Source organism: Mesocricetus auratus, unplaced genomic scaffold (assembly GCF_017639785.1).
Source record: "Mesocricetus auratus isolate SY011 unplaced genomic scaffold, BCM_Maur_2.0 Super-Scaffold_2245, whole genome shotgun sequence".
In the NCBI taxonomy this organism is placed as follows: Eukaryota; Metazoa; Chordata; class Mammalia; order Rodentia; family Cricetidae; genus Mesocricetus; species Mesocricetus auratus.
The window spans coordinates 1,130,977-1,154,144 of NW_024429180.1; the positions used below are offsets into that span (position 1 = coordinate 1,130,977).

The following is a 23,168-nucleotide window of genomic DNA, read 5'->3' on the forward strand; positions in this document are numbered from 1 at the left end:
GGAAACATATTTGAATTAACTTTCTAAACATTCAACTCAAAAATTTACTTTGAAAGTATATCACCAAGAAAATGAAACAATCCAGGGCAGGAGCTATGAGGAAAACAGCAGATCCAGGTAAACTTTGAGGGGGACAAGAAGGGCAGGTGAAGGGTGGGGGTACAGAGTCAGGAAATCCTAGAGAGAAAGGGTCCATGTCCGGCCACTGCATTTCAACAACAGCAGGAGAAATGGAAGCTCTGTAGTTGAGATAGAAACACTGAGCTGTCTGGTGAGCCCAAAGCTAAGAATGAACAAGAGCTGATCATCAAAATCAAATATCCTGTAAGTCATAAATTTAAAATGAGCAAAAAAAAAAGCATGCCATAACACTGTGTCCATAAACACTTGTACCTGGGGCACTTTATTGAAAAATAAGTTAAAAGAGCTAAAAAACAAATAAGGATAAATTAGCAGCACAAATAAGTTTTAGAAGTCAGAAGTGAGTTACTGAGCTCAGGTAAGAATCACAAGTAAAAATCAATAATATTAAAGAATTAGATGTGTTAGGTGGTGCCCAAAAATCATAATAAAGAGAAGACTTCTTAAATTTTTCTTGTGTATATGTGTATGTAATGTGTGTGCTACTGTATGTGTGTGTGTGCATGTGTGTGTGCGCGCAAGTGCATATGCATGTGTATGCACATGTGTGTGGAGGCCAGAGAATGATGCTAAGAGTCTGGTTTGAACATACTCCACCTTATATTTTGAGGCAGTGTCTCCCATTAGAGCTTACTTACTTATTTGTCTAGTGCAGGCAGGCAGGCAGGCAGCTTGCTCCAAGATTCCATCTCTGCTTTTGGAGTTTTGGGGTGACATTACCCTCCTGGCTTTTACGTGAGTGTTGGTCTTCATGCTTGCATACCAAGCAGTTACCTGCTGAGCTGTTTCCCCGGCACCTGAGAAAACCTTAAAAATCAAAAAGAAATGAAGATAAGGTTCACATTATTATTCTAGGCATTTCTAGTGGAGAATACCACAGCAAGATACTAGAACAAGTGACAAATATTCTAAAACAGAACATTTGAAGCAAATGTGGAAAGCATATGCATGTCTCTGGAAATATTGCCCAAGGAGGCCCAGAAATACAATCTACACCACATATGTTATAAGACTTTGAACTTTAAAACTGTTTGTGTGTTTGTCTCCCCCAAGCAGCAAGTGACTTTTAAATTAATGAGCATCCGATCATCATCAGACATTTTAGCAACAATCCTGTAGATCAAAAGAAACTAGAGTACCACGCAGGAAACATTGTGAGAGACCGGCCTTTTTTTTTTTTTTAACACTCCCAGGAAAACCGGACTTCTTGATTAAAGAGACAGAAAAGCTGTTATCAAGATGTCATTGTCTACACAGAGCTCTATGCAATAGTGTTCCCATGAGCTCTTCCCAGAGAAACTTCTGAAAAAAAAAAAAAAACATGCCTCTGACAGACAGGCCACCTGCAAAGGTGACTCTCCCACACTAATGGAAGTACCAAGACACAGTGGGCGGGGCTCATCCGGAAGGGCTTAGGTGATGAGTGATGAGAGGGCGGAACTGAAAAAGGCGTACACCACAGCTGCGCGCTTTGATGATGTGGGACAACGAGGAGAATGCAGGCGGTGCCCTTTCAATGTCTGCCAGTCATCTTAGCTGTGGCTCTGTCATTTCTCCTAAGGTTATCTGTGAACTGGGAAATAAGACTAGTGAGTGTTTATAAGATAGTCAAATCTGTTACCGCTTGTATAGAATATCAAGTCTTGAATGCAAGAGAAAATACATAGAAAGGTCGCACAGGAAAAGCAAGCGAAATTCCCTGAGTCTAAATCGAAACTGTCCAGAGTCAGCTCAGCTAAAGTTCCATAATAGTGACCGTCTTGGTAGCAAGGAACAATGCTGAAATTCTGATTATGTGTCTGAAAAAAGAAGCATTTCTCAATAAACTCATCAAGGCTGCTTGGAGAACGTGTTGTTGATTTTGAATAGGGAGTACACATGGGTGTGGAGCACCCTGCTATCTTTGAGAGCAAAGAAACTGTGACAGCAGCTGCTAACATCATGTCGAAAGAACTTAATGGGCCAATAGGCAGTTGATCAGTCAACCTATGATGACAAAAGGAGCATAGAGTTGTGTGGGTAGGGAGGAAGAGGGGGAGTTTTGAAGGCATTGGAGGAGGGGAAAGAATGTGATCAAAATATATTGCATTAAATTATCAAGGAATAAATAACAACATTAAAGTAGCAATTGTGATAGACTAAAATCCCTAACAACTGGATTCCTTAACCTTAAATTCATAGTGATACTTTAGTCACTTTTTGTAATGATATATTATTTATGATTTATTAAAACTTGCCTGAGGATTCAGGAAGAAAAGCCAGCCATAAGCCATAGAAGCCAGGTACACACCTTTAGTCCCAGCAGCCAGAAGCTAGGAGGTAGTGGTACACACCTTTAATTCTCTAGGATTAAGGTATAGATGGATTTCTGTGAGTCCAAGGCCACCCAGATCTACACAAGATTGAATCAGTCTAAAAGAGAATTATAGCTCACACTCATGAGAGGTATATAAGTCAGTATCAGGTATTCAGTAGGAAACATTCATTCTCCAGCCACACTGAAGAGAGGTGGCAGTTTGAGACTTGGTGAAGAGCTCGTTCGTGGATCATCCCCTTCAGCCAAAGCTAGAGGTGAGAGCTAGTGGCCGGCTGCTTTGCTTTTCTGATCTTCAGCTTGAAGCTTGAACCCCAATATCAGTCTCTGTGTCATTTATTCTCCATGTTACAACTTCTAAAGATTATATAAAATCTACTAACTATTAAAAACTGGTATGAAAAGGTCAAGAGTCATGAACTCACCTTGAGTATTTTCGATGTAGACTACACTAGTAGATAAAAACTTATACAGGAAGGACAGTTCCCCATTGAACAGTTTGCTTCAATGAAATGCAAAGAGATGACAACTTCGTGAGTAGGATGAGTCTATACAATGAACATTAATGCTATTGGCATCATAAAAAGACATAGGGCGGTGTGTGTTTTCTAGTGACAGAACATGACACCAAAGGTGGCCCTGCCCGATTGATCAAACCGGATCATAACTGTTGAGACCTTCGGATCAACCACTGATTTCTCAGGAAACAGAGGAGACTGAAGACCTGTAAGACGCCTGCCCTTTGCCCTCAGCAGAACCCACACTACCAGAAATGGCAGGAGAAATGCCACCATTTCTTGACTAAAAGACTTTTCTAAAAATAAGCAAGAGCCACCCACCCATTGCTGTGTCATTCCAATCCAAATTACAGTAACTGTGTAGAAATTGAGTTGAATTTCATGGTTTTTGAGCTCTGTGTTAAAGTGTGCAATTTAGGGAATATCAGTCAGTCTGTGTGTGTGTGTGTGTGTGTGTGTGTGTGTGTGTGTGTGTGTGTGTGTGTGTATTGGAGGTTGAACCTAAGATCTCAACCAAGCTATAAGATTTCTACCTGACTCAAAGTGTGGACATATCTTTGAAATCAAAAGTTTAAGATGCTATTATAAAAAAAAAACTCTAAGTTTTACTTTAGCACTTAAATGGAAATTTAGTGGGGGGTTTTTTGTTGTTGTTCACCAATTCAGTCAAGGAATTGCCATTTGGTGATGTGAATACGTTAGGTTTACAAGTAAAACTAAAACATCAAAATCTTTCAACTAACCATTTGTTTCCAGTGCAAGCTTTATCCAACTACACCCTCCCCCCGTTTCTTCTCATTTTCTACATGTTAGGTGCACTTAGATTCAGTATGTGCTGTCACTGACCCCTTTCACTGCTACCATTTACAATTTATGGTCTGAAACTGCACATTCTGAAATGGCTCTGTGTAGTGCTTATTTTAGGTGACTAGCAGTATCCTTTGAAGCCAGAAGAGGGCACCGCAGAGCAGTGTAGCCCTGAGATCTTTGTGACTAACACAAAGAATATCTGTGCTAAATGAAAAAAGATGGTTTTACTTCCACAGCCAAGGACTAAAGAAATGATTGATATCTACAGAGCTTTATTTATTATGAAAAGAACAGCATATCTGCAGAGAGAGAGAGAGAGAGAGAGAGAGAGAGAGAGAGAGAGAGAGAGAGATCTAACATATCAAATGCACATCTTCTTTCAGAACACAGAGAAGCTTAATCCGCAGGTCTTGTATGAAAGCAGAAAACATACTGCTACTTCTGCTGCTAACTGTAATGCAGTTTCTCAAGGACAGCCTCGAACTCATGACCACTGCATTTGCTTTGCTTGAGTCAAGTCTGTTGTACAAGGTAGCATCCCCAAATGTGCAGAAGGTGTGTTTGATACCAGCTGCTCCATTGCAGGGCAATTGACAAGTGATTGAATTCTATTTGCTGCCTTATGCAAAGGACGGTTAAGACATACTGTTGGCTTTGAGCACTTCAATCTCTGCCCTCGTCGCCCACCGTGTGCCCTCCTGAACCCTGGGCCTGACTTCTGACTATTGACTATATCTTTCTAGTAGTCAAAGCAGAAGCTCTCCTCTGATAGGACCTTCTGCTGTGACTCCTGAGTAGCACCCCCTTGAAATGTGCTAAAAACTAAAAGAGTTTGCAAAACTGTTCGAGTATGACTTCTTTAGGGGGTGAGAGATATAGGTAAGTAAACGCCCTTACACATGAAAATGTACCTTCAAAGTAAATGAGATCCACTCGAGTCTCTATCAACATGCGATTAATTTTCCTGGGAGTGCTAGTCAATTTTAAAAAACTCAGGTTTTTTTTTAATTACAAAAAGATAAAATTTTCATGGAAGTAGGTGGAAAAGTCAGTATGTTCAATGATCTTGCACTTCATTTCAGACCTGCTGGGCAACATGAAAACTACATTGGACATCATTGATGTTACCCAGGTAGTCAGTAGTGACAGCAAGGACCAGTTTGTGGGGGTTAGAGAGATATATGGCTAGGCAGGGAAAGTGCTCACAGTGCAAGCTTGGGAACCTGAGTACAGATCCTGATTAGTCATACAAAATGCTGGCTATGGCAGTTAGGATCCCTAAGCCCAGTGCTGGAATACAGAAATAGGAGGATCCCCGGGGCTCATTTGGCCAGCTGCTCTAATCAATCACTGAGTTCCGGGTTCAGTGGGAGATTCTAGCTCAAAAATCCCATGTAAATAGTGATGGAGGAAGACACTTGATAGATATTGATCTCTGACCTCTGTAGAGTGTAGTTTTCCCCGCCAGCTGCCTGGGCCCTGCTGTGCTGTCCGAACTCCCAAATAATACTTAGTACACTATATTAATTGTAAAACTGTTGGCCATTTGCTTGGTTTCTTACTGACTTAAGTATTTAACCCATAATTGTTCATCTAAGTATTCCTCTTACTTCTCTGGTGGCCTGCATGGTGTCTGACTCTGCCTCTTTCCCAGAATCCTCCTTGACTCCTAGTCCCATCTATCTTGCTTCCCTATTAGCCAACAGTGCTTTATTCACCAACCAATAAGAGAGACAGATTTACAGAATGACGTCTCCATCAGACCTCCACATGGACAGACAGACACATGCATGCACGCAGATGGGTTTGTAAATGCAAGCTCCTATGTCCTAGCCTGGTCTGCCCTACTGAGGTATTCAGTTCCAGGATTCATAGACCTGGCTCCTATCTATCTTTATCACCACTGGTTACCAATATTGTTCCAAGTGGTTAGAAAGATAATCTACTGGTGGCAGACAATGGCTCACTCTCCTATCGCTGACTCCCAGCACTGACTACTGAGATTGCTCACTCTTAGTTCTTGGGAATCTAGCATGGATGGCGCAGACCCCCTGCCTTTTCTCTATCTCTCTCTCTAACTCTCTCCCTCCTCATCTCTTTGGACCCCTTAGTTATTTCACTAATCTAACATGCAACCAGTGAGCAGGACAGAGCTGAGTTTGCCCTCCAGGATGTTTTCTTGATCCTCTTCTCTGGGATGGCTTTTATCATTATCACCTAGAGGCAAACTTTGACCTTTTCTTCCTTTCATCTTTCCCTGAAGGTAAAACACCTCATGAACTCATGTTCGTATTAGTATTGGATCGCAGGCCAGTAACTTGCAGAAGTATAGTATGCACTGGAAAAATGTTTCGCTAAGCCATGATGAATACAGTTTCCAAGTGTTAATTTCAACATCTTTAGAAAGTGGAGCACTTACTTATTCAGATGATTGTGAATAAGTGACCAGCAATGTACACACCATACACCATACCACAGCCATAACATGGCAGCTTCACAGTTAGTTAGAATCTGTGCACAGATTAGAAAATGACTCAGAAAGCAGCCTTATCCGTTGTTAAGTGAAATAAGCCAGACTCGGCAAACAGCTGCCAGTTTTGTCATACGTGAAGCCTGGGTTTAAAACTGTATGTGTATGGAGGGGGTGGCGAAGCTATAAAGGGGATCATAAGATTGGAAGAAGAGATAGTAAGAGAAATGTAATATGTGACATAAAGGCCAAAAGGGGAAAGAGAACCAGTGTCTTGTGGGTTGTGAATATAACATTCCTCTACCTCCCAAAACTAAAGTGGTTCTTACTTTTCAGCTCCGCAAGTCTGTTTTCAGCATCAGGGCCAGGAACCTTCTGGAAAAGGAGACTGCAGTCACAAAAATCTTAAGGTAAAGCCAATAATCTCAAGTTGCACTTTAAATGGGATTACATTAAGATTGAAACAGAACTTTCTCAAATGAATTCATTTTCTGGACCCTGATATCTACTTTCTGCTCAGTTGTAGGATTGTGCATTTTCTTGCTTACAGATAATGTCAGAGGCATGACTAATGTCTGTCTAAAACAAGCAGTATTTATTACCATAATATGCCATGCTTATTATTTAATGTATTTAAATAAACTATACTGGCTGGGCAGTGGTGGTGCATAACTTTAACTCCAGCATTAGGAGGCAGAGGCAGGCAAATCTCTGTGAGTTTGAAACCAGCGTGGTCTACAAGAGCTAGTTCCAGGACAGACTCCAAAGCTACACAGAGAAACCCTGTCTCAAAAATGAATAAATACACTATACCTAGAAGCATTTGCCAAAACAAAAGGCAACAAGAAATATTCATTATTCTTGACCATCAACATCTTTTGTGGTATCTACAGGGAAATAATCTGAAGGAAATGTGGCAAAAGTGTTAAGACTGCACATTGTAATAGAGAGGGATAGGATTCCAACGTATATAAGCATCTGAGACATCAAGATTGTTGCATGTATTATGCGTATGTGTAAATGATAAATGGCCGACAAAGCCAATAGGCACCTTCTTACGGCAAAGTAGTCTACAAATTTGTGGTAAGAGGAAGGAATTAGGCTCTTCTACCAAGTCCATTGCTAGGAATGGGAGCATCTTTCTATAATGCATATTACTGTGACTTGGGAAGCTATGGTGAGGAAATACAAAACAACTTCTCATGAAGACACATTCCACTGTGTTCTCTTTCTTTGTGGATGCCATCCAGGCACAAAGTCATCTATGTATTGAAGTAGCTTTTTGAGCTGAAAATATATATATTGCTGGGGCTTGAGTATTCTCAATATAATTAGATAAACAAAAAGGTCTCATGGAAAGGGACTTGAGTCTCAGTGTAGCTGTGTTTTAACTAGGTGACCATTCATCTCAGTGTCACCCTTGGAGTGTGCTATGAGGCTGGACTTTAACAGCTCGTAATCTCCAAGATTCTTGGTCAAGCTAATTACACCAGCAAGTTCATGGCAGTGTTCTGCAGAGATGCTGACACACTTAGTAGGAAGAGAAACACCCATCAAATAAGGAACTGCTCACAGGGTAAACATCCTACTCTGAGTCTAATTCAGAACTTTCTTTCTGCTTCTCCCTTGTTACTACTGCCTTTCAGCAAATCTTCTGTGCTTGGGGCACAGAGAAAACATGCCTGTACACAGACACTGAATTTTATTTCTTTTCTGGAGCTACATAGTGAGTCAGCTGTGTCCAATTAATCACTCTGGGCTCTGGCTACCAACCAGTAAGCCAAGACCAGGGTTACCAGTAAATGGCTGCTCTTGGTACCCAGCAAGCAAGCCATGACCAGAGTACCCAGTGAATGACACTGTTCCAGGAATATCTCAATACTTTGGGGCTTAAAGGGGAATGGAGTTATAAGGAAGGAGTCATGGACCTCACCTTCTTCATATTCTGTAGTGATTAATGTTGGCTGTCATTGTGACAGGATCTAGAAGCACGCCAGGGCATGTGTGTGAGGACACGCCTAGATTAATATCTGAGATAACAATCCCCACCCGATGTACGAGCAGACACTTCCAGAGGCTGGTCCTGGACTATATAAAAGGAGGAGGCTAGCTGACCACCATCATTCATCTCTCTCTGCTTACTGGCTGCAGGTGCATAGTGACCAGCTGCCTCCAGGTTTAGCCACCATGACTTATATGTAATAATGGACTATACCCTCTAAATGTGAGCTTGAACACACCATTCCACCCTCAAATGCTTGTGTCACCGCTATTAGAAAAGTAACTAATAAGTGCTATTATAAGGGATGCCCTGCCTCCCCCTTCCACCCATGCTCTTCTCGGAGGAAATCACCCATCTGGGAATCACGGTGTACATTGTTCTGGTATTCAGGCTTGAGGCAGCCAAACAAAGGGACATGGCTTTTCCTGTGGGCCAGTACTCTATTATTTATCTAGGTGACAAAATTTTCAAGGCCTCCCAGGAAATCATTTCATTTACAATTAGGCCTTGCAAAACGTCATGTCATAAGGTGTATGTGAACATGCCATTCCAGTGGGAAAAAGTCACACTATTCCTGAGAGCTGATAAGTTTAACAACAGAAAGTGACTTAATGGGTGCACACTGTCACAAACCTGAATGAATTAGATGGATGGAATAGACTATGTTTTCATAAAATTAGCACATCCAGACAATGCTGCAAGGGGTGGGGGATTTAACTTTTAAAACATATATATATATACATATATATATATACACACATACACACACACATATATATATATATATATATATATATATATATATATATATATATATGTTTGGGGCTTTATTTGAAAAGAAACATGATGGGAGAAAAATCTTTAAACTGTCAGGCAACAAGGACCCTAATCAACTTTTCCCAAATGATGTGTTATTTGGGGATACCAAAAGTCAATAGTATTTCACTACATTCCAGAAGAGCTGTATGTTACCTTCTGAATTACAGGAAATAAATGGCTACAGTTTGGAAATAGTAGGATTTTTGTTTGTTTGTTTGTTTTCCAGACAGGGTTTCTCTGTATTGTTTTGGAGGCTGTCCTGGACTTGCTCTGTAGACCAGGCTGGCCTCGAACTCATAGAGATCCGCCTGCCTCTGCCTCCCCAGTGCTGGGATTAAAGGCATGTACCACCAATGTCCAGCCTACTAGGGTTTTTAAATGTAATTTTTGTGTGTGTGATTTTACGGGTCAGGGTTTCTCTATTGTTTTGGAGGCTGTAATGTAATTTTTATTAATTTATTTTTTACATTCCAGTACCAGTTCCCCCTTCCTCCTTTCCTCCCACTCCCCCCTCCTCCCATCTGCTCCATGGAGAAAAAAAGGCCACCCACCGGAAGTCTATAAGTTTGTCCCAATCTTATAGTTGAGGTAGGACCAAGGCACCTCTCCACCCCTACATCCCTGTCTAGGCTGGGTAAGGCATCTCTCCATATAGAATGGGCTCCACTAATTCAGTTTGTGCATTAGAGTTAGGTCTTGGACCCACTGCCAGTGGCCTCATATGTTGTTCCAGTCACACCGTTGTCACCTATATTAAGGGAGTCTAGTTTGGTCTAATGCAGGTTCTCCATTAATCAGAGCAGACTCGGTGATCTCTTACTAGCTCAGGTCAGCTAATTCTGTGGTTTTCCCCATAATGGTCTTGACTCCTTTGTTCATATTTTTGCTCCTCCCTCACTTAAATTGTACTCTGGGAGCTTGGCCCACTGGTTAGTTGTGGTTTTCTGCATCTGCTTCCATCTGTTTCTGACTCAGGGTTCAAGCTTCTCTGGGGTTATGGATTGTAGGCCGGGTATCTTTTGCTTAATGTCTGGTAGCCACTTTTTAATGTAAATTTGATCTTCACAAAAAGCATTTATTTTTTCTGTTCTATAAAAAATGTCCTTGCTTCTTTGAGTAAGTGAGAGCAGAGGTCGCATCATGTCCAGAAGATACTTCTTGGCTCCGGCCCTTTCCATTCTCTGGCTCTGAAAATCAGATCCCTTATAAGAAGACAGCTTGGCACCCAAAACGTCTGTAATCTGAGTGCTGTATAAACAGGCTGATCTCTGGAACTTGCTGGCTACCCTGCCAAGCCAAGTCAGAGAAGTCTGGGTTCAAACAGAGACCATGTCTCAAAAAGGATAGTGGAGAATGACTGATGAAGATACCAGACTCAATCTCTGTCCTCCACTTGCACATAACTCCATATGTGCTTACGTATTGATATACACACACACACCATACTGCACATACACACACTCATGCAAACCAAGAAAGGGTTGAAGGGCTTGGCATGGCTAGATATCAGTGAGGAGGAGCTTAGCTGGTGTCTTAAAGTATCCTGATCATAGCCTTGTAGATTTTTATCAAAGGCTTGTCTTGCATCTATTGAGATGATCATGTAATTTTTATCTTAAAACCCATTTATGTGGTGTATTACATTTATTGACTTGTGTATGTTGAACCACCCTTGCCCCCCTGTGATAAAGTTGAGTTGGTCATGGTAGATAATCTTTTTGATGTATGTCCTTATTTCAAGTATACTGCTCAGGGTTTTTTTTAAATCTATATTTATCAGGGATTTTTTGTAATGCTTTTATCTAATTTGGATATTAGAGTAATACTGTCTCATAAAAGGAGTTTGGGACTGCATATTCTGTTTCTTTTATTTTCTTTTAATAATTTAAGAAGGATAACTGTAGACATTCTTTGGAATTCTGGTAGAATTTTGCCGTGTATGAATGTATCCAGCTGCTCTTGCTTTGGTTGGAAGATTTTTTTATTACTGATTCAAACTATTCCTTAGTTGCGTCTATTTCGGTTGTTGATCTCTTCTCGGTTTAGTTTGGATGGTTTGGGTGAAGCATGTCCATTTATTTTAGGTTTTCTAGCTTAATGGAGTACAGGTTTTTAAAGTATTCCCTTATAATCTGAATTTCTTGGATGTCTGTTGTGATGTTTCCCTGTTTATTTCTGATTTTATTGATTTGGGTCCTCTCTCTTCTGGTTAGTTGGGAATGGTCTGCCAATCTTGTTCATCTTCTGAAAGGACCATCCCTTAAACTCACTGGTCCTTTGTTATCATTTTCTTTGTTTATATTTCTGTTAGCTTCTTCTCTGACTTTTAGTATTTATTGCCATCTGTGGGACTTGAGTTTGGCTTGCTCTCATTTTTTTCCAAATTTTTGAGTGGCATCATTAAGTCATTTGTTTGTGCTCTTTCTAAATGTTTAATGTAGGCACTAAGAGCTGTAAATCTCCCTTATTGGACTTGCCTTTAATGTGTCCCGGAGGCTATGCCGTGTTGTGTTTTCACAACCAGAGAGGCTGACCCTGCAGTCTACAGTGCAGATAAATGAGTTGAAGGAAGGAACCTAGAGCTAAGGAAGCAAGGCTCGGACTAAATGTAGCAGTCTCCCCTTCATAGACATGTTAAGTCTTCTTGGTGGAGGGTCTGGGTTTGCCGCTCTGGCAATCAAAGGGCTACTGTGGCCACAGTTCCCATTAGACCTACATTTCAAAATAACCATCTCCTGCCAAACAACAGATTGGTATAACCATTGCTACTAAAAGGAAATTCCATCCACCAGAGAAAACATCTGAGAGCCCTAGAGGCCGACGGAGACTCTACTCTTGGGTGAAGTCACCTCTTTCCACCCAAGATCATCTTTAACTTGTGTCCTCTTACTGGATACTTTCAAAAATTTAATTCACATTTTGGGTAACAGAGATGTGTTTCTGGCCGTTCTGATGGGAAGGAGTTTGGTCACACATGTCTGCAAGGCTCAAGATATTCCTAGGGAGGGTTGGGAGAGGGGTGGAGCAACCCTCCACCTCAATCATGGAATCCAAGGTTGCTGCTCATACCCAACTTCAGGGCTGTTCTGAATTGGATGATACCATTCAGCTCCACTGAAGATCACACCCTTCCAAATGCCTGTGACCTCTTCTCAGCATAAGAGAAAAACAATGGGCGCATGTGTTCAAGGCACTGCTATGTCTCAGAGGCTTGCTCTAATTCAAAGGCCCCAAATCAAGCAAAAACACACTCCCATTCTCACAAGCATCTATGAATAGAGAACTATCACACGCAAAAAGTAATTAAACATTGCACAGTGTTCAAAAAAAAAGGTCTGTCCTTTTGTGATTTTTCCATGAGTGCTTGATTAATCAAGCATCTTTATAACGTTGGCAAATGATCAGCTTCAGTATTTATATCCTGATATTTGATTAAGGGCGCTATGTACTTAGATCGACTATTAAAAAGTCTAAAGAACACCTAGTCTCTTAAGTTCTTTGTATGTATATGGGCGTTTTTCTTGCAAAGTTTGTGCATTGTGTAAGGGCGCGTGTGTGAGTGCGTGCATGCGTGTGTGCCTCTGTGTGTGTGTGTGTGTGTGTGTGTGTGTGTGTGTGTGTGTGTGTGTGTGTGATGCCTGTGGAGGCCAGAAGAGGGGATTTGGGATTCCATGGAATGGGTTATGAGCCACCATGTGGATGCTGGTTATTGAACCCAAGGCCTACCCAAGAGCAGCCAGTTTTCCTAACAACTGAACCATTTCTCCAGTCCCCTGAGATAGACTATTTTTCCTGAAAGTGCCCCTTAGTCACCCATCCAGGCCCCTGAGATAGACTATTCTTCCTGAGAGTACGCCTTAGGCACCCATCGGTCAAGGATTTCTGTGCTGTCTCCTGCATGTCAGGCATTGGAGTCTTGCTTTTCTCCATTCAGCCATGCTGACTTATGGAGCACCATCTTGTTGGTTCGCCCTGCCATCCTGCCATTCAGCAAACTTGGATGTGGCTGTACTTTGCTCTCTGCAGCTTCCAGCACATTCTAGGCATATCCAGCAAGGTAGTGTATAGAGCACCACAGAGAGGAACTGAGTGTGCAGCTGCATCCCACCCATCCCATCCACACACACCCTCTGTAGCCTGAATCACTCCTTGATACACCAATAGTTATTTTATAACCAACATTCATCAAGAATAAGCCAAAGTTTTAAGGAAACAGTATTGGGAATTAATGACATAAATATTTGTCTTCGTGGTCCTATTAAGACCGCCAACTTGTGGTTTTGCCTTAGCATTTCTTGACGCTAGTCTTGCAAATGAGACACGATTTATAGATAAAGAAACTAAGGACACAGATGCAAATTAATTTTATTCAGAAACTATAAAATAGAAAGATAAAATGTGAAGCATGTAAGTATAATTGTATAAAACAAAAATAGCAAAGATTTCAAAGTGATAAAATGCAAATACAGTTTTCTTTCCCTTCCACGGTCACATGGATTTCATTTGGAATATCAGTCACTACAGTCAAAGATAAAGTGGAAAACTCCAGAAACAAGCAACTTTTCAATGATAAATTCTTCTTAACCCCCTGTTGTTCTTGCTGTCCTGCTGCATCCTGCCTGGGTATACCCATGTTGTAAATGCCACCTGTCTGTCTGTCACCACATGGTTGTCTCAGTTGGTTCTCAGACTGATGATCTCAGTATCACTGTGCTTATCACATTTACCATTAGCCCCAAACCATAAGGGTCATTCATGGCACAAAGGAGGCAGCAGGGCATAAAGCCCAGGATCAGGATAAATTTGGGACTGGGGTAGCATGACTGCTGAGCATGTAGAAAAAAAGATCTTTGCCCAAATTGGTGGCGCACACCTTTAATCCCAGCACTCTGGAGGCAGAGGCAGGTGGATCTCTGTGAGTTGAGACCAGCCTGGTCTACAGAGAGAGTTCCAGGACAGCCTCCAAAGCTACACAGAGAAACCCTGTCTCAAAAAAAAATGAAGAAGAAGAAGAAGGAGAAGGAGAAGGAGAAGAAGAAGAAGAAGAAGAAGAGTTTTGTGTATTAAGAATCTGCTAGGCCTCCAGGAACATACCCTCCTTGTGGAAGGGGAGGTTACCACAAGTTGAATTAAAAGGATGTATTCTAGAGATATTTTATTGGGTAGTATCTTACCTGTGGTAACCAAAATACTGTATTTTTCTTTTGAGTTAATATCTAATGTGTAACTATTTGGGGGAAAGTCCTAATATAAGAGTAACAATGCTGAACCCAAGAGATTATCATGGTTTGGGTTAAGGTCACAGAGATTAGATCTTGATACTGTGGTTTTACTTTCCTAGTAGACACACAAAGAAACATATTAATATAAATATCTGTAGTAAGCGCAGATATTTAGGGTAGATTTATTCGTAAGTCTCAAACTTGGAAGCAGTCAGATGTTCATCTACATGTGAGTGGATAAATAAACCATGGGGAGCCTGACCTATCAGATGGCTCAATGGGAAAAAGCCCTAACTGTGAAAACCTGCATGAGTTTTGAATCCCAGAACCTGAGTAGAAGTGAACCAACTCCTAAAGGTTATCCTCTGACCGCCACACATGCACTGTAAAGCTAGCATGCACAAAATCACAAAGACTATGCATACATACGCACATGATAATAACAACAAATAAAGTAAAACAAAATTTTAGATAAAATAAACTGTGCCATATCCCAGCAGTAGAATGTTATTAACTACCAAAAACAAGAACTTTTCAAGACATAGAGAAAATATAATTGCATGCTGCTTATGAAAGAATTTGGTCTGAAAGGGCTAAGTGATTCTCACTGGATGGTTCTAGCCATACAACATCCCAAGAAAGGTAGAGTTTGGATATGAGAGTTATCTTTATAGGATCTTGCTGTAACTTTTTTGCTCTGGAGTGTGAAGTAATAATACAGAAAACTGAAATTTGTGTCTATAGGAAAGCTGAACTGTACAGGTCATATAACATTTTCAAATTTTTATTTGTATTAAATTATAAAAAGTTCAGGGGGCTGGCTAAATGAGTATGAGTGCTTGCTTGCAAGCATGAAGACATAAGTTCAAATCCTCAGCACCCATATAACTATCAGGGCATTCTGTGCACACTTATAACACAAGTATTGGAGAGGTAGAGACAGGTATATCCCAAGAGCTTACTGGTACATAGTTTAGACCAAATGAGTATCTACTGGTTTAATGAAGACTTTGTCTCAAGCTGTAAAGCAAACAGTGATAGAGGAAGTCACCAACACACTTAGATGTATGCAGCACACATATACAAGCACCCACATTCACCACACACTCTCTTTCTCTCTCTGTCTCTGTCTCTCTCTCAGTTACATCATTACATTATAATATATGTGTTTGTTTGTTTGTGTGTGTGTGTGTGTGTGTGTGTGTGTGTGTGTGTTTCTGAGACAGTAGTTGGGTTACAAAATTTGAATCCCAGTAAATAGTTTGGGGCTTATTTATTTTATTTGTTGGACTTCAAAAGGTCCACCAAACACATGGATTTCCCATAAGTTGATTTCCCTTTTTTTGTTGTTGTTTATAACACATTTGCAAGATAAAGACATTGAAGGTTTCTTTTCGATCTGCAATGAGGCATTGGTCGCCCATGCATTTACTTATCTATCTGTAGGAGTATTTTTGTGAATGATGCAGAAATGGGATAACCTCACCTGCTGCTGCTGCTGCTAAAGAATGATGCGCTTCCACCCAGGATGGGGCTGAATTAAAGAGTAGGGCACTTATTCCAATAAAAGGGAAACTTTCCCTCCTCTCAGCAAGAGCCCATCACCAGGGGCTCACCCATTACCATCTGCTGTTGCCACCACCTTGGCTGATCACACTGTCACCCCAATGTTGTCAGGTAGCCGCCAATCCCAGGAAATACCCACTTTCTCTTCTCTTGACTGTTATCTACTCGAGATTTTACATAATTGCCACTAGGGGACCGTTTCCCCATTGTCTGATGATGAGGTTACATCGCATTAACCAACATCTGATAAGACTTTAAAGCCTGTTACCTTATGGAGCTCAGAATGTGAGTAAAACCCCTCAACTTCAATGCCCTGCAAAGTCCCATTGAGATTCCTTTGAGTGGTAATTACATTTACTACAGATAGCCTCATGTAATCTAACTTTTCTATAATGAGTAAAAATAATTTGAAGACTCCTAGGCCTCTCTTTCATTACGTGGAATGTGCAGGCTTTTCCCACACCCTTGCTCTGGAACATTAAGAAAGAAGACATGAAAACAAAGAAAAGAACAGAGGACCCCCTGCTACTGTGTCTATAAACAACTAGTGGTGTTTAAAGGCTAATAAAACTCCAAAGACCGCTCTTATACCCACCATCTTTGAGCCAATTTAAAAATATTTTTGATGGAGGAATGTCAAGAAAAATAGAGACAATTTCTTAAGACACAATTCTCTACTCTGAGCTCCTAGAAAAGATTATATATGTGGCTGTCATATAAGGGGCAATTGAAATTCCACACCACAAAGGCAATGCGGGGAGGTGGGGGAAAAGAATCAATCTTTCATATGTTTTTTTCAAAGGCTTGGCAAGAAACCAGGGGTAATATTTTTGCAACTGGGAATGTGTGTTTGCTGAGGAATATTCCCACATTTGAGTCATCATCAGGGGTCCTCATCTTGTTTTACTTTCAAAGGTAGAGAGGGCATAACATTAACCCCAACTGGGAAAAGGAAAATGCCTCTCTGTAATTCTCCTCCAGGGAACAGGAATAAAGAGATTACATATGCCTGCATAATGGAGGGTCTCCTCACTCACACAAGACAAAAGACTTCATTATTTTTCACTAGACAGAGCCTTGTGCCTCTCAATTCCAGAAGTCAGGCAGGCAGACTTGGGGCTTTTTGTTGTTGTTGTTGTTGTTGTTTAATATTAAGCCACTAGATAGACTTTCTATTTGCAGTTTTCCATCAGTTTGCACAGAAACTTGCACAGCCTTCTCTGACTTTTCATTAGGAAAAGATGCAGGGAAGATATGGAGACCTTGTCATCTCCACTCTGTGTAGTGTTTCCTCAAAGAAGCAGAGACCGTGCCTGAAGACTAAAGTGTTTTCTTGATGCCATCAGCTCTGCTTTTTCTCTGAGCAACAAGTAAATGGATATTTTCTTCCCGAGACTATTCTGCTTGAGTCTTTCAATGAGGCCAACACACACACACACACACACACACACACACACACACACACACACACACAAACACACACAAAGATTAGAGAAAATTTATAATGGCAAATTATAGTTTGCCATTCAAGGACATCCATCCCTCACCTAGAAATAGGTGCACATTCATTTGTCAGGTTGGGAGTAACCGTCCTGCATTCCTGAGTCCTTTGCTTGCCAACAGATTCCTGTAAGATGAGCTACATGGGGATCCAGTTCCCAGTGATGGACCTGCTCTTAGGCTGAGAAACTAAAATGAACTCAGCTCTTAGAGTCTCAACTCCATAGCTGATTTTTATGTTCCTCTACCAGCTTGCACAGACAACACAGATGAAAACTAATTTTCTACTTGTGAGAAGCAACATCTGAGGTGTTCTTTTTCTTATTATTGTCTTCATGTCTTATCTGCTCTAGGTATACAGCCTTTTAACTTAAGATTATTACTCCATCAAAAGTGCCTGTAAAGGCATTGCATTTTACTTGTGACTTTCACTCTTTATAAGTATGAAAGGGTCAAACAAATTAAAATATTTTATCTTTGCAGCATTTCAAGGGTTCATTCATCAAATATTTATGAAGCGCTTTCTTTGTTCAAGTGCTGAAAAAATAATACTCAACAACTTTAAGGACAACCTTGCTTACTGTCTTGGAGCTTTGAGGGTCTGTTCTATGTGTAGAGCTGAATGACCAAAGAGAATGGCATGAAAGAATGGAATCCTTTCTGGATAAAAAGAAGAGATCAGAAAGGGTAAGATTAGGAGGAGGCTAATAAGACTTTGGAAAGCACACTGAGGTTCTGAATTAACATTTTTCTGAAGAACAATAGGAAATTTAGGGGTTTAAGGCAGTGGAAATAACTGTTCAATACCAGTTTACTGCAAAACAAATGATTTCAGACTTGGAGATTTGAACACTGTATTTTATGTCTTACATTTTTGGTAGAAATCTGGGCACAGCACATAACTGATTCCCTAGATTTGGGCAGCTGACAGCCCTGCATGCACTTGGACTGATGGGGCATTCTCTTCTAGGTCATTCCCATGATTACACATAGGAGTCAGATCCTCACAGGGTGTTAGATAAATTGAGATTCTTCCAGAGCCATTAGGTGGTTATTTATTTTGATTGATTGTCAACTCGATGAGACTTAGAACCACCTAGAAAACAAACTTATGGTTGTATCTGTGAGGACAATTTTTTTTTTTGGTTTTTCGAGACAGGATTTCTCTGTGGCTTTGGAGGCTGTCCTGGAACTTGCTTGGTAATCCAGGCTGGTCTCGAACTTACAGAGATCCGCCTGCCTCTACCTCCCGAGTGCTGGGATTAAAGGTGTGCGCCACCAACGCCCGGTGACAATTTTAGACTTTTAGAGAGCACTAAAAAAAAAAAAAAAAGTGGGAAGACCCACCCTGAATGGGGGTGGTACCCACCATGGGCCAGGGACTTAAACTAAATACAAAGATGAAAGGAGAGTAGAACAATATCCTTCATCTTTCCACGTCCAAGTGATAGAAACACATTTTCCCCCATTGTCACTGCTTTCCAAAGCAGCAAGACCTTTTACGTGGCCAGCAAACATGGCACAGATTAAGCTTGAATCTGTTTGATGTATAAAGAAACATGTTAACGTGGCATGTTTTCAGCCTGTTTCTTTATTCACGTCTCAGGGCCAATTTGTTCCTTCTCAGCCTCCTGTTCCAGACTCATCTCCTCCTGAATGAGGGTCTTACTCCATTCATTAGTTTGGCTTCTGTTCTTATTGTCCAGTGGAATTAGGAGTTTCTGTGTGCTTTTAGATGAATTAATGTGTCTACAAAGAAATAATTTTCTCTATGCCTTTACCTATTTCCTGGGATAATGCTGAAAGATAAATTAAGCCAGAAAAGAACATGCCTTGGAGAGGCCTTGAAGAGAGTTTCACTTTTTAGTTTTAATAGATTCCTGCCATTACACTTGTGTGGAAGGGTATTCCTTCAGAAACCTTCAGACACACTTCCTGTAATATTCCCCAACCAGTACCTTTACTCAGATGCATATTTCACAATGCATATTTGCTACAAGAATATTAGCTCTTGGCTTTCAGCTTAATTCAAATGCTGTAGGCATGCTCAATGAAAGGAGTGTGATGTCAGAGCATTTAGACAAGCAGTAGGCTCAACAAAAGAGTGATGATGTGGGGAGGTATTTATTTTAATTTTACACAGGTGTGGGGAGACCAACCAGAGAGAGAGTTAGGGGCAACCATACACAGTCACTGAAGTGCTGAAGGTGATTTCTCAAAATGGAGCGGGGGGAGGGGAGAAGGTTTCGGGGTGTCTATGTACTTGGTTTCATTGTGCTCAAATTATGAGGGAGCCTTGGAGTCAGGAGAAACTGAGCAAGGAGCTCTGCTCAGGGGACATGACGTCTCAGATGGAGACTTAACCACTGGGCTTCAAAGAATCTCTTAGAAACTCATGGTTACTGGGCATTTAAGTCTTGCTTAGTAAATACTGCTGTGAATATAACAGGGGTGGCTGGTGAGGAGTGGGGTGAGGATTTGGGGAAAGGAAATTAAAGCAGATGTTTGGCTACTCTAACCCATTTGAGCAAAGGTTTTCTGGTTGCAATAGGGAGGTGAAAAACCAGCACCATGCTCAGTGTATGCATCACCCAGAGGTCATAATCCCCACGTGTGATGAAACTCCAGCTTCCTCTGGTATAGTTTTCTGAGTTTTTTAGATCCAAAGAGAAAGAAATTAGTCAAAAAAAAAGGAAGTAGGGATCTAACTTTCTCCTTACTCCTTCAGCCATATTGTTGGGGGGAAAAGAAAAGGGAGCCATAGTGAAAGGGCACCATACAGAATTGGCTGCTATATTCAGTCAGAGAGGGCAACAGAGGCTACCTGTTGACTCCAGGCCCTTCCTAGCAAATGTGTCCACCACTTTCAGCCTGAGACTGACAGTGTCAGATTGTGTAGAGCACAATACTTAACAATAAGCCTGAGACTATTGCTTTCTTCTGTTTTCCATTATAGGAATGACCCTCACATTCAAACAGGCATGTTTGATGTGTTTTGTATTTAAGGCCCCTGGGTCTCAATAACTTAGGGATTGAGTATTATGATAACAGAGTAAACATTACATGACAGTGGCAGAAAGCTAAAGCCTGTGGTTTACACAGATTGCTAGGGGTGGGGGGTGGAGTATAGACATCTAAAGGAGCATAGCGCTTACTCCAAATCAGTGTTCTCAAAATGACTTTATGTTTTTAAGTCTATGTACCAAAAGCACACTCTAGATATTGGAGACTTTGCTTGACTTTTGTTAACTGGGCTGAGCCTAGGGAACACATCTTTTTATGTAGCATCATTGTGGTTCTAGAAATGCATACAGTTTCCCTCTGCCATTCTGGAGATGCTCTTGTGTGGTAAAATGTCAACTTGGGCGTATGCCTAGAGTGGTCCTTGCTCCTCTCTAAAGTAGCAGCAAGAATATTTGGTCTTTTGTCTGGTAATGCATTTATATTCATTGGATTTGTGAAATTCATTTTCAAGGGTATACACTATGATTATCTTCCTTCATATCAAAAGTTTTCTTGTTGTATGTGTTTGATTGGGTGTATTGCATTGAGGTTTGTGAGTGTATGGGTGAATATGTGTGTACAAGTGCATTGCATATTTGTGTACATGCATGTAGAAAACCTGGAATGAGAGTTGAACTGCCATGTCCACCTGGCTGGCATTTATGTGGGTCCTAGTAATCTGGATGCCCATCCTCAAGTTTACACAGCGATTGCGTCAATCACTGAGCCATCTTCCCAGCCCCATCAAATTCCCCCAAAGGCTCAGGAAGCATTGCAAACGAGGAGGCAGATCAATGTAAGAGCCAGAAATAGTGGGCATCTTCAGCAAAACAGTATTTTCAGGATATAACAGGGCTATTGCACATATGAATTCACAGCAGCCGGGGAATACATGTGCAAGACCTATATAGTAGTAAGCCATCCATAATCCCAGAATAGATGGGGAAGGGCTTCATGAAGCCTCAGCCCTACATGAGTCGCTGTTAGCAATTGTTGGATGCTGAGAAGGGCCATATGCTTTGTTCAAAGATATGAGCCCAAAAAGGCTACATATGCTCCAGTAGATGATCCTATACCCGTTCCATGTGTAGGCAGCACTGAGTGGATTCAAACATCTTTTGAAGATGTATGTCATCATTCCAAGGGTCTAGCTGAAAAAAAAACTTTCCCTGAGGGCTCATAGAGACCTCCATGTTTAAGTTTAAAATCAATAGCGTGACTAGCCCTGGCTGCTGACAGAATCCTTATTGAAATCTGCCATAGTTACAGGGAATTTGAAGAAAGAGGACAAGGAGGAGGGGCCACTTCCTGTTTATCTTTTAGCTCTTAGCTCTTCTTGTCTTTGGAACTTCTGCTTTGTGTTTCTGATGCAACGCCTAAAGGTCACTTTCCTCTGTGTTATTGGCTGTATTCTGCCTCATCATCAGTGTTTCCTTAAAATTAATAAGAGCCATGAGCAGTAATGTATTATTCATCCTGGGTGTACAAACCATGCATTTATCTAGAGTTTCTTTCTTTTGCAAGAGCTTGCACTCGACAGCGCATGCTGAGCGGATCATTCGAGGGGCAGCCAGCAAAGGAGAGGTCAATCCTTAGTGTGCAGCATCACATCCGCCAAGAGCGCAGGTAAATACTCCAGGAAGATGAACTCCAGAGACACCCAGGAAAGGACTTTACGTGTGTGTCTCAGTACAAAGCCCAGGCCTCTACCCTAGTTGGCAGTCAGGCATGGTTAGGACCTGTTTCTAGCTGTTGGTGGTAACAATAAAGAAATTCCCTATCTGATTCAAAGGTTTAAAAATCTTTACTTCAAAGATTCTTTCCTTTTAAGATCAGAAAGAACAAAAGTCTGAAAACTTGTTAGATGCGATCAAAGGCCGGTGGGTAGAACACAAGCTTATGTTTTACAAAGAAATGAGTCATTTCTGATGTATCAGGAAAATTAATCTTTTACCCATGATTGTTGACTACAAGTCAAAAGTTGGTCTTGAGATATTTTGACAAGATGACGTGGTTGTTCTAGGTCACTAAGACATGGATCCAACAGCCAGAGGATCAGCAGAGGCAAATCTCTTGAAACGTTAACTCAAGACGTGAGTTCTACATTATGCCTTGGATTTTGAAAGCTTGATTTTTGAATGTACATTTAGATGATTGCTTAGACAGTTCTCATGCCTGAGTTTTTCAATCATCCTCAAATGTTTTCCTATCAGAGGGAATCGGGAAGTTCAGAAGGCAAATTACATGACCAGATACCAAAAATAGATCATTACCAGAAAAAAAATACAGACATCCCACGTAGGGCACAGTTAAAAAGAATAACATGGAATGCAGAGAACAACAGGCTGTGAGTTCCTGACCCCAACAGATACATCTACAACACAGCTCCTACAGCTAAGGTGCAAGGGAACATTTCAAAAGAAAGGGCAGAAAGATTGTAAGAGACAGAGAACCGGCATGTCACCTGTGAGATTGTGTCTTCTATATAGGACAGTGAAACTATACCAGTGGAGTCTCATCGATGAGGTAGCGTTAAACAAGAGATGAATACAATACCAGTTGATGTGATAACGTAGATGGGGGACAGGATGCAAGGCTTCACCCCTAGATGAAGAAACAAAATGCAACTAATGACTGCTAAGAGAGGGAGAGTCTGTCTTCTCTAGGGATGATTCACCAATTACTTACCCAATGCTAACAATGGTCCCTAAAAACATACATATATACATACATACATACATACATACATACATACATACATACATACATATTCAACACTGAATGGATCCTGTGGGTTGCGTTT

General features: G+C 41.0%; 1 protein-coding gene across 3 annotated transcripts in view; it reads left to right on the plus strand.

The window, feature by feature from the left end:
* The window catches only part of Nalcn (sodium leak channel, non-selective), a 276,716-nt gene that overhangs the window by 204,745 nt on the left and 48,803 nt on the right, over positions 1 to 23,168 (plus strand). For all 3 annotated transcript variants that reach the window (XM_040739426.1, XM_040738674.1, XM_040739071.1), the window contains exons 18-20: positions 6,590 to 6,663; positions 21,890 to 21,991; positions 22,389 to 22,458. In XM_040739426.1, the coding sequence (XP_040595360.1) occupies positions 6,590 to 6,663; positions 21,890 to 21,991; positions 22,389 to 22,458 (246 nt within the window). The remainder of the gene's footprint in view (positions 1 to 6,589; positions 6,664 to 21,889; positions 21,992 to 22,388; positions 22,459 to 23,168) is intronic.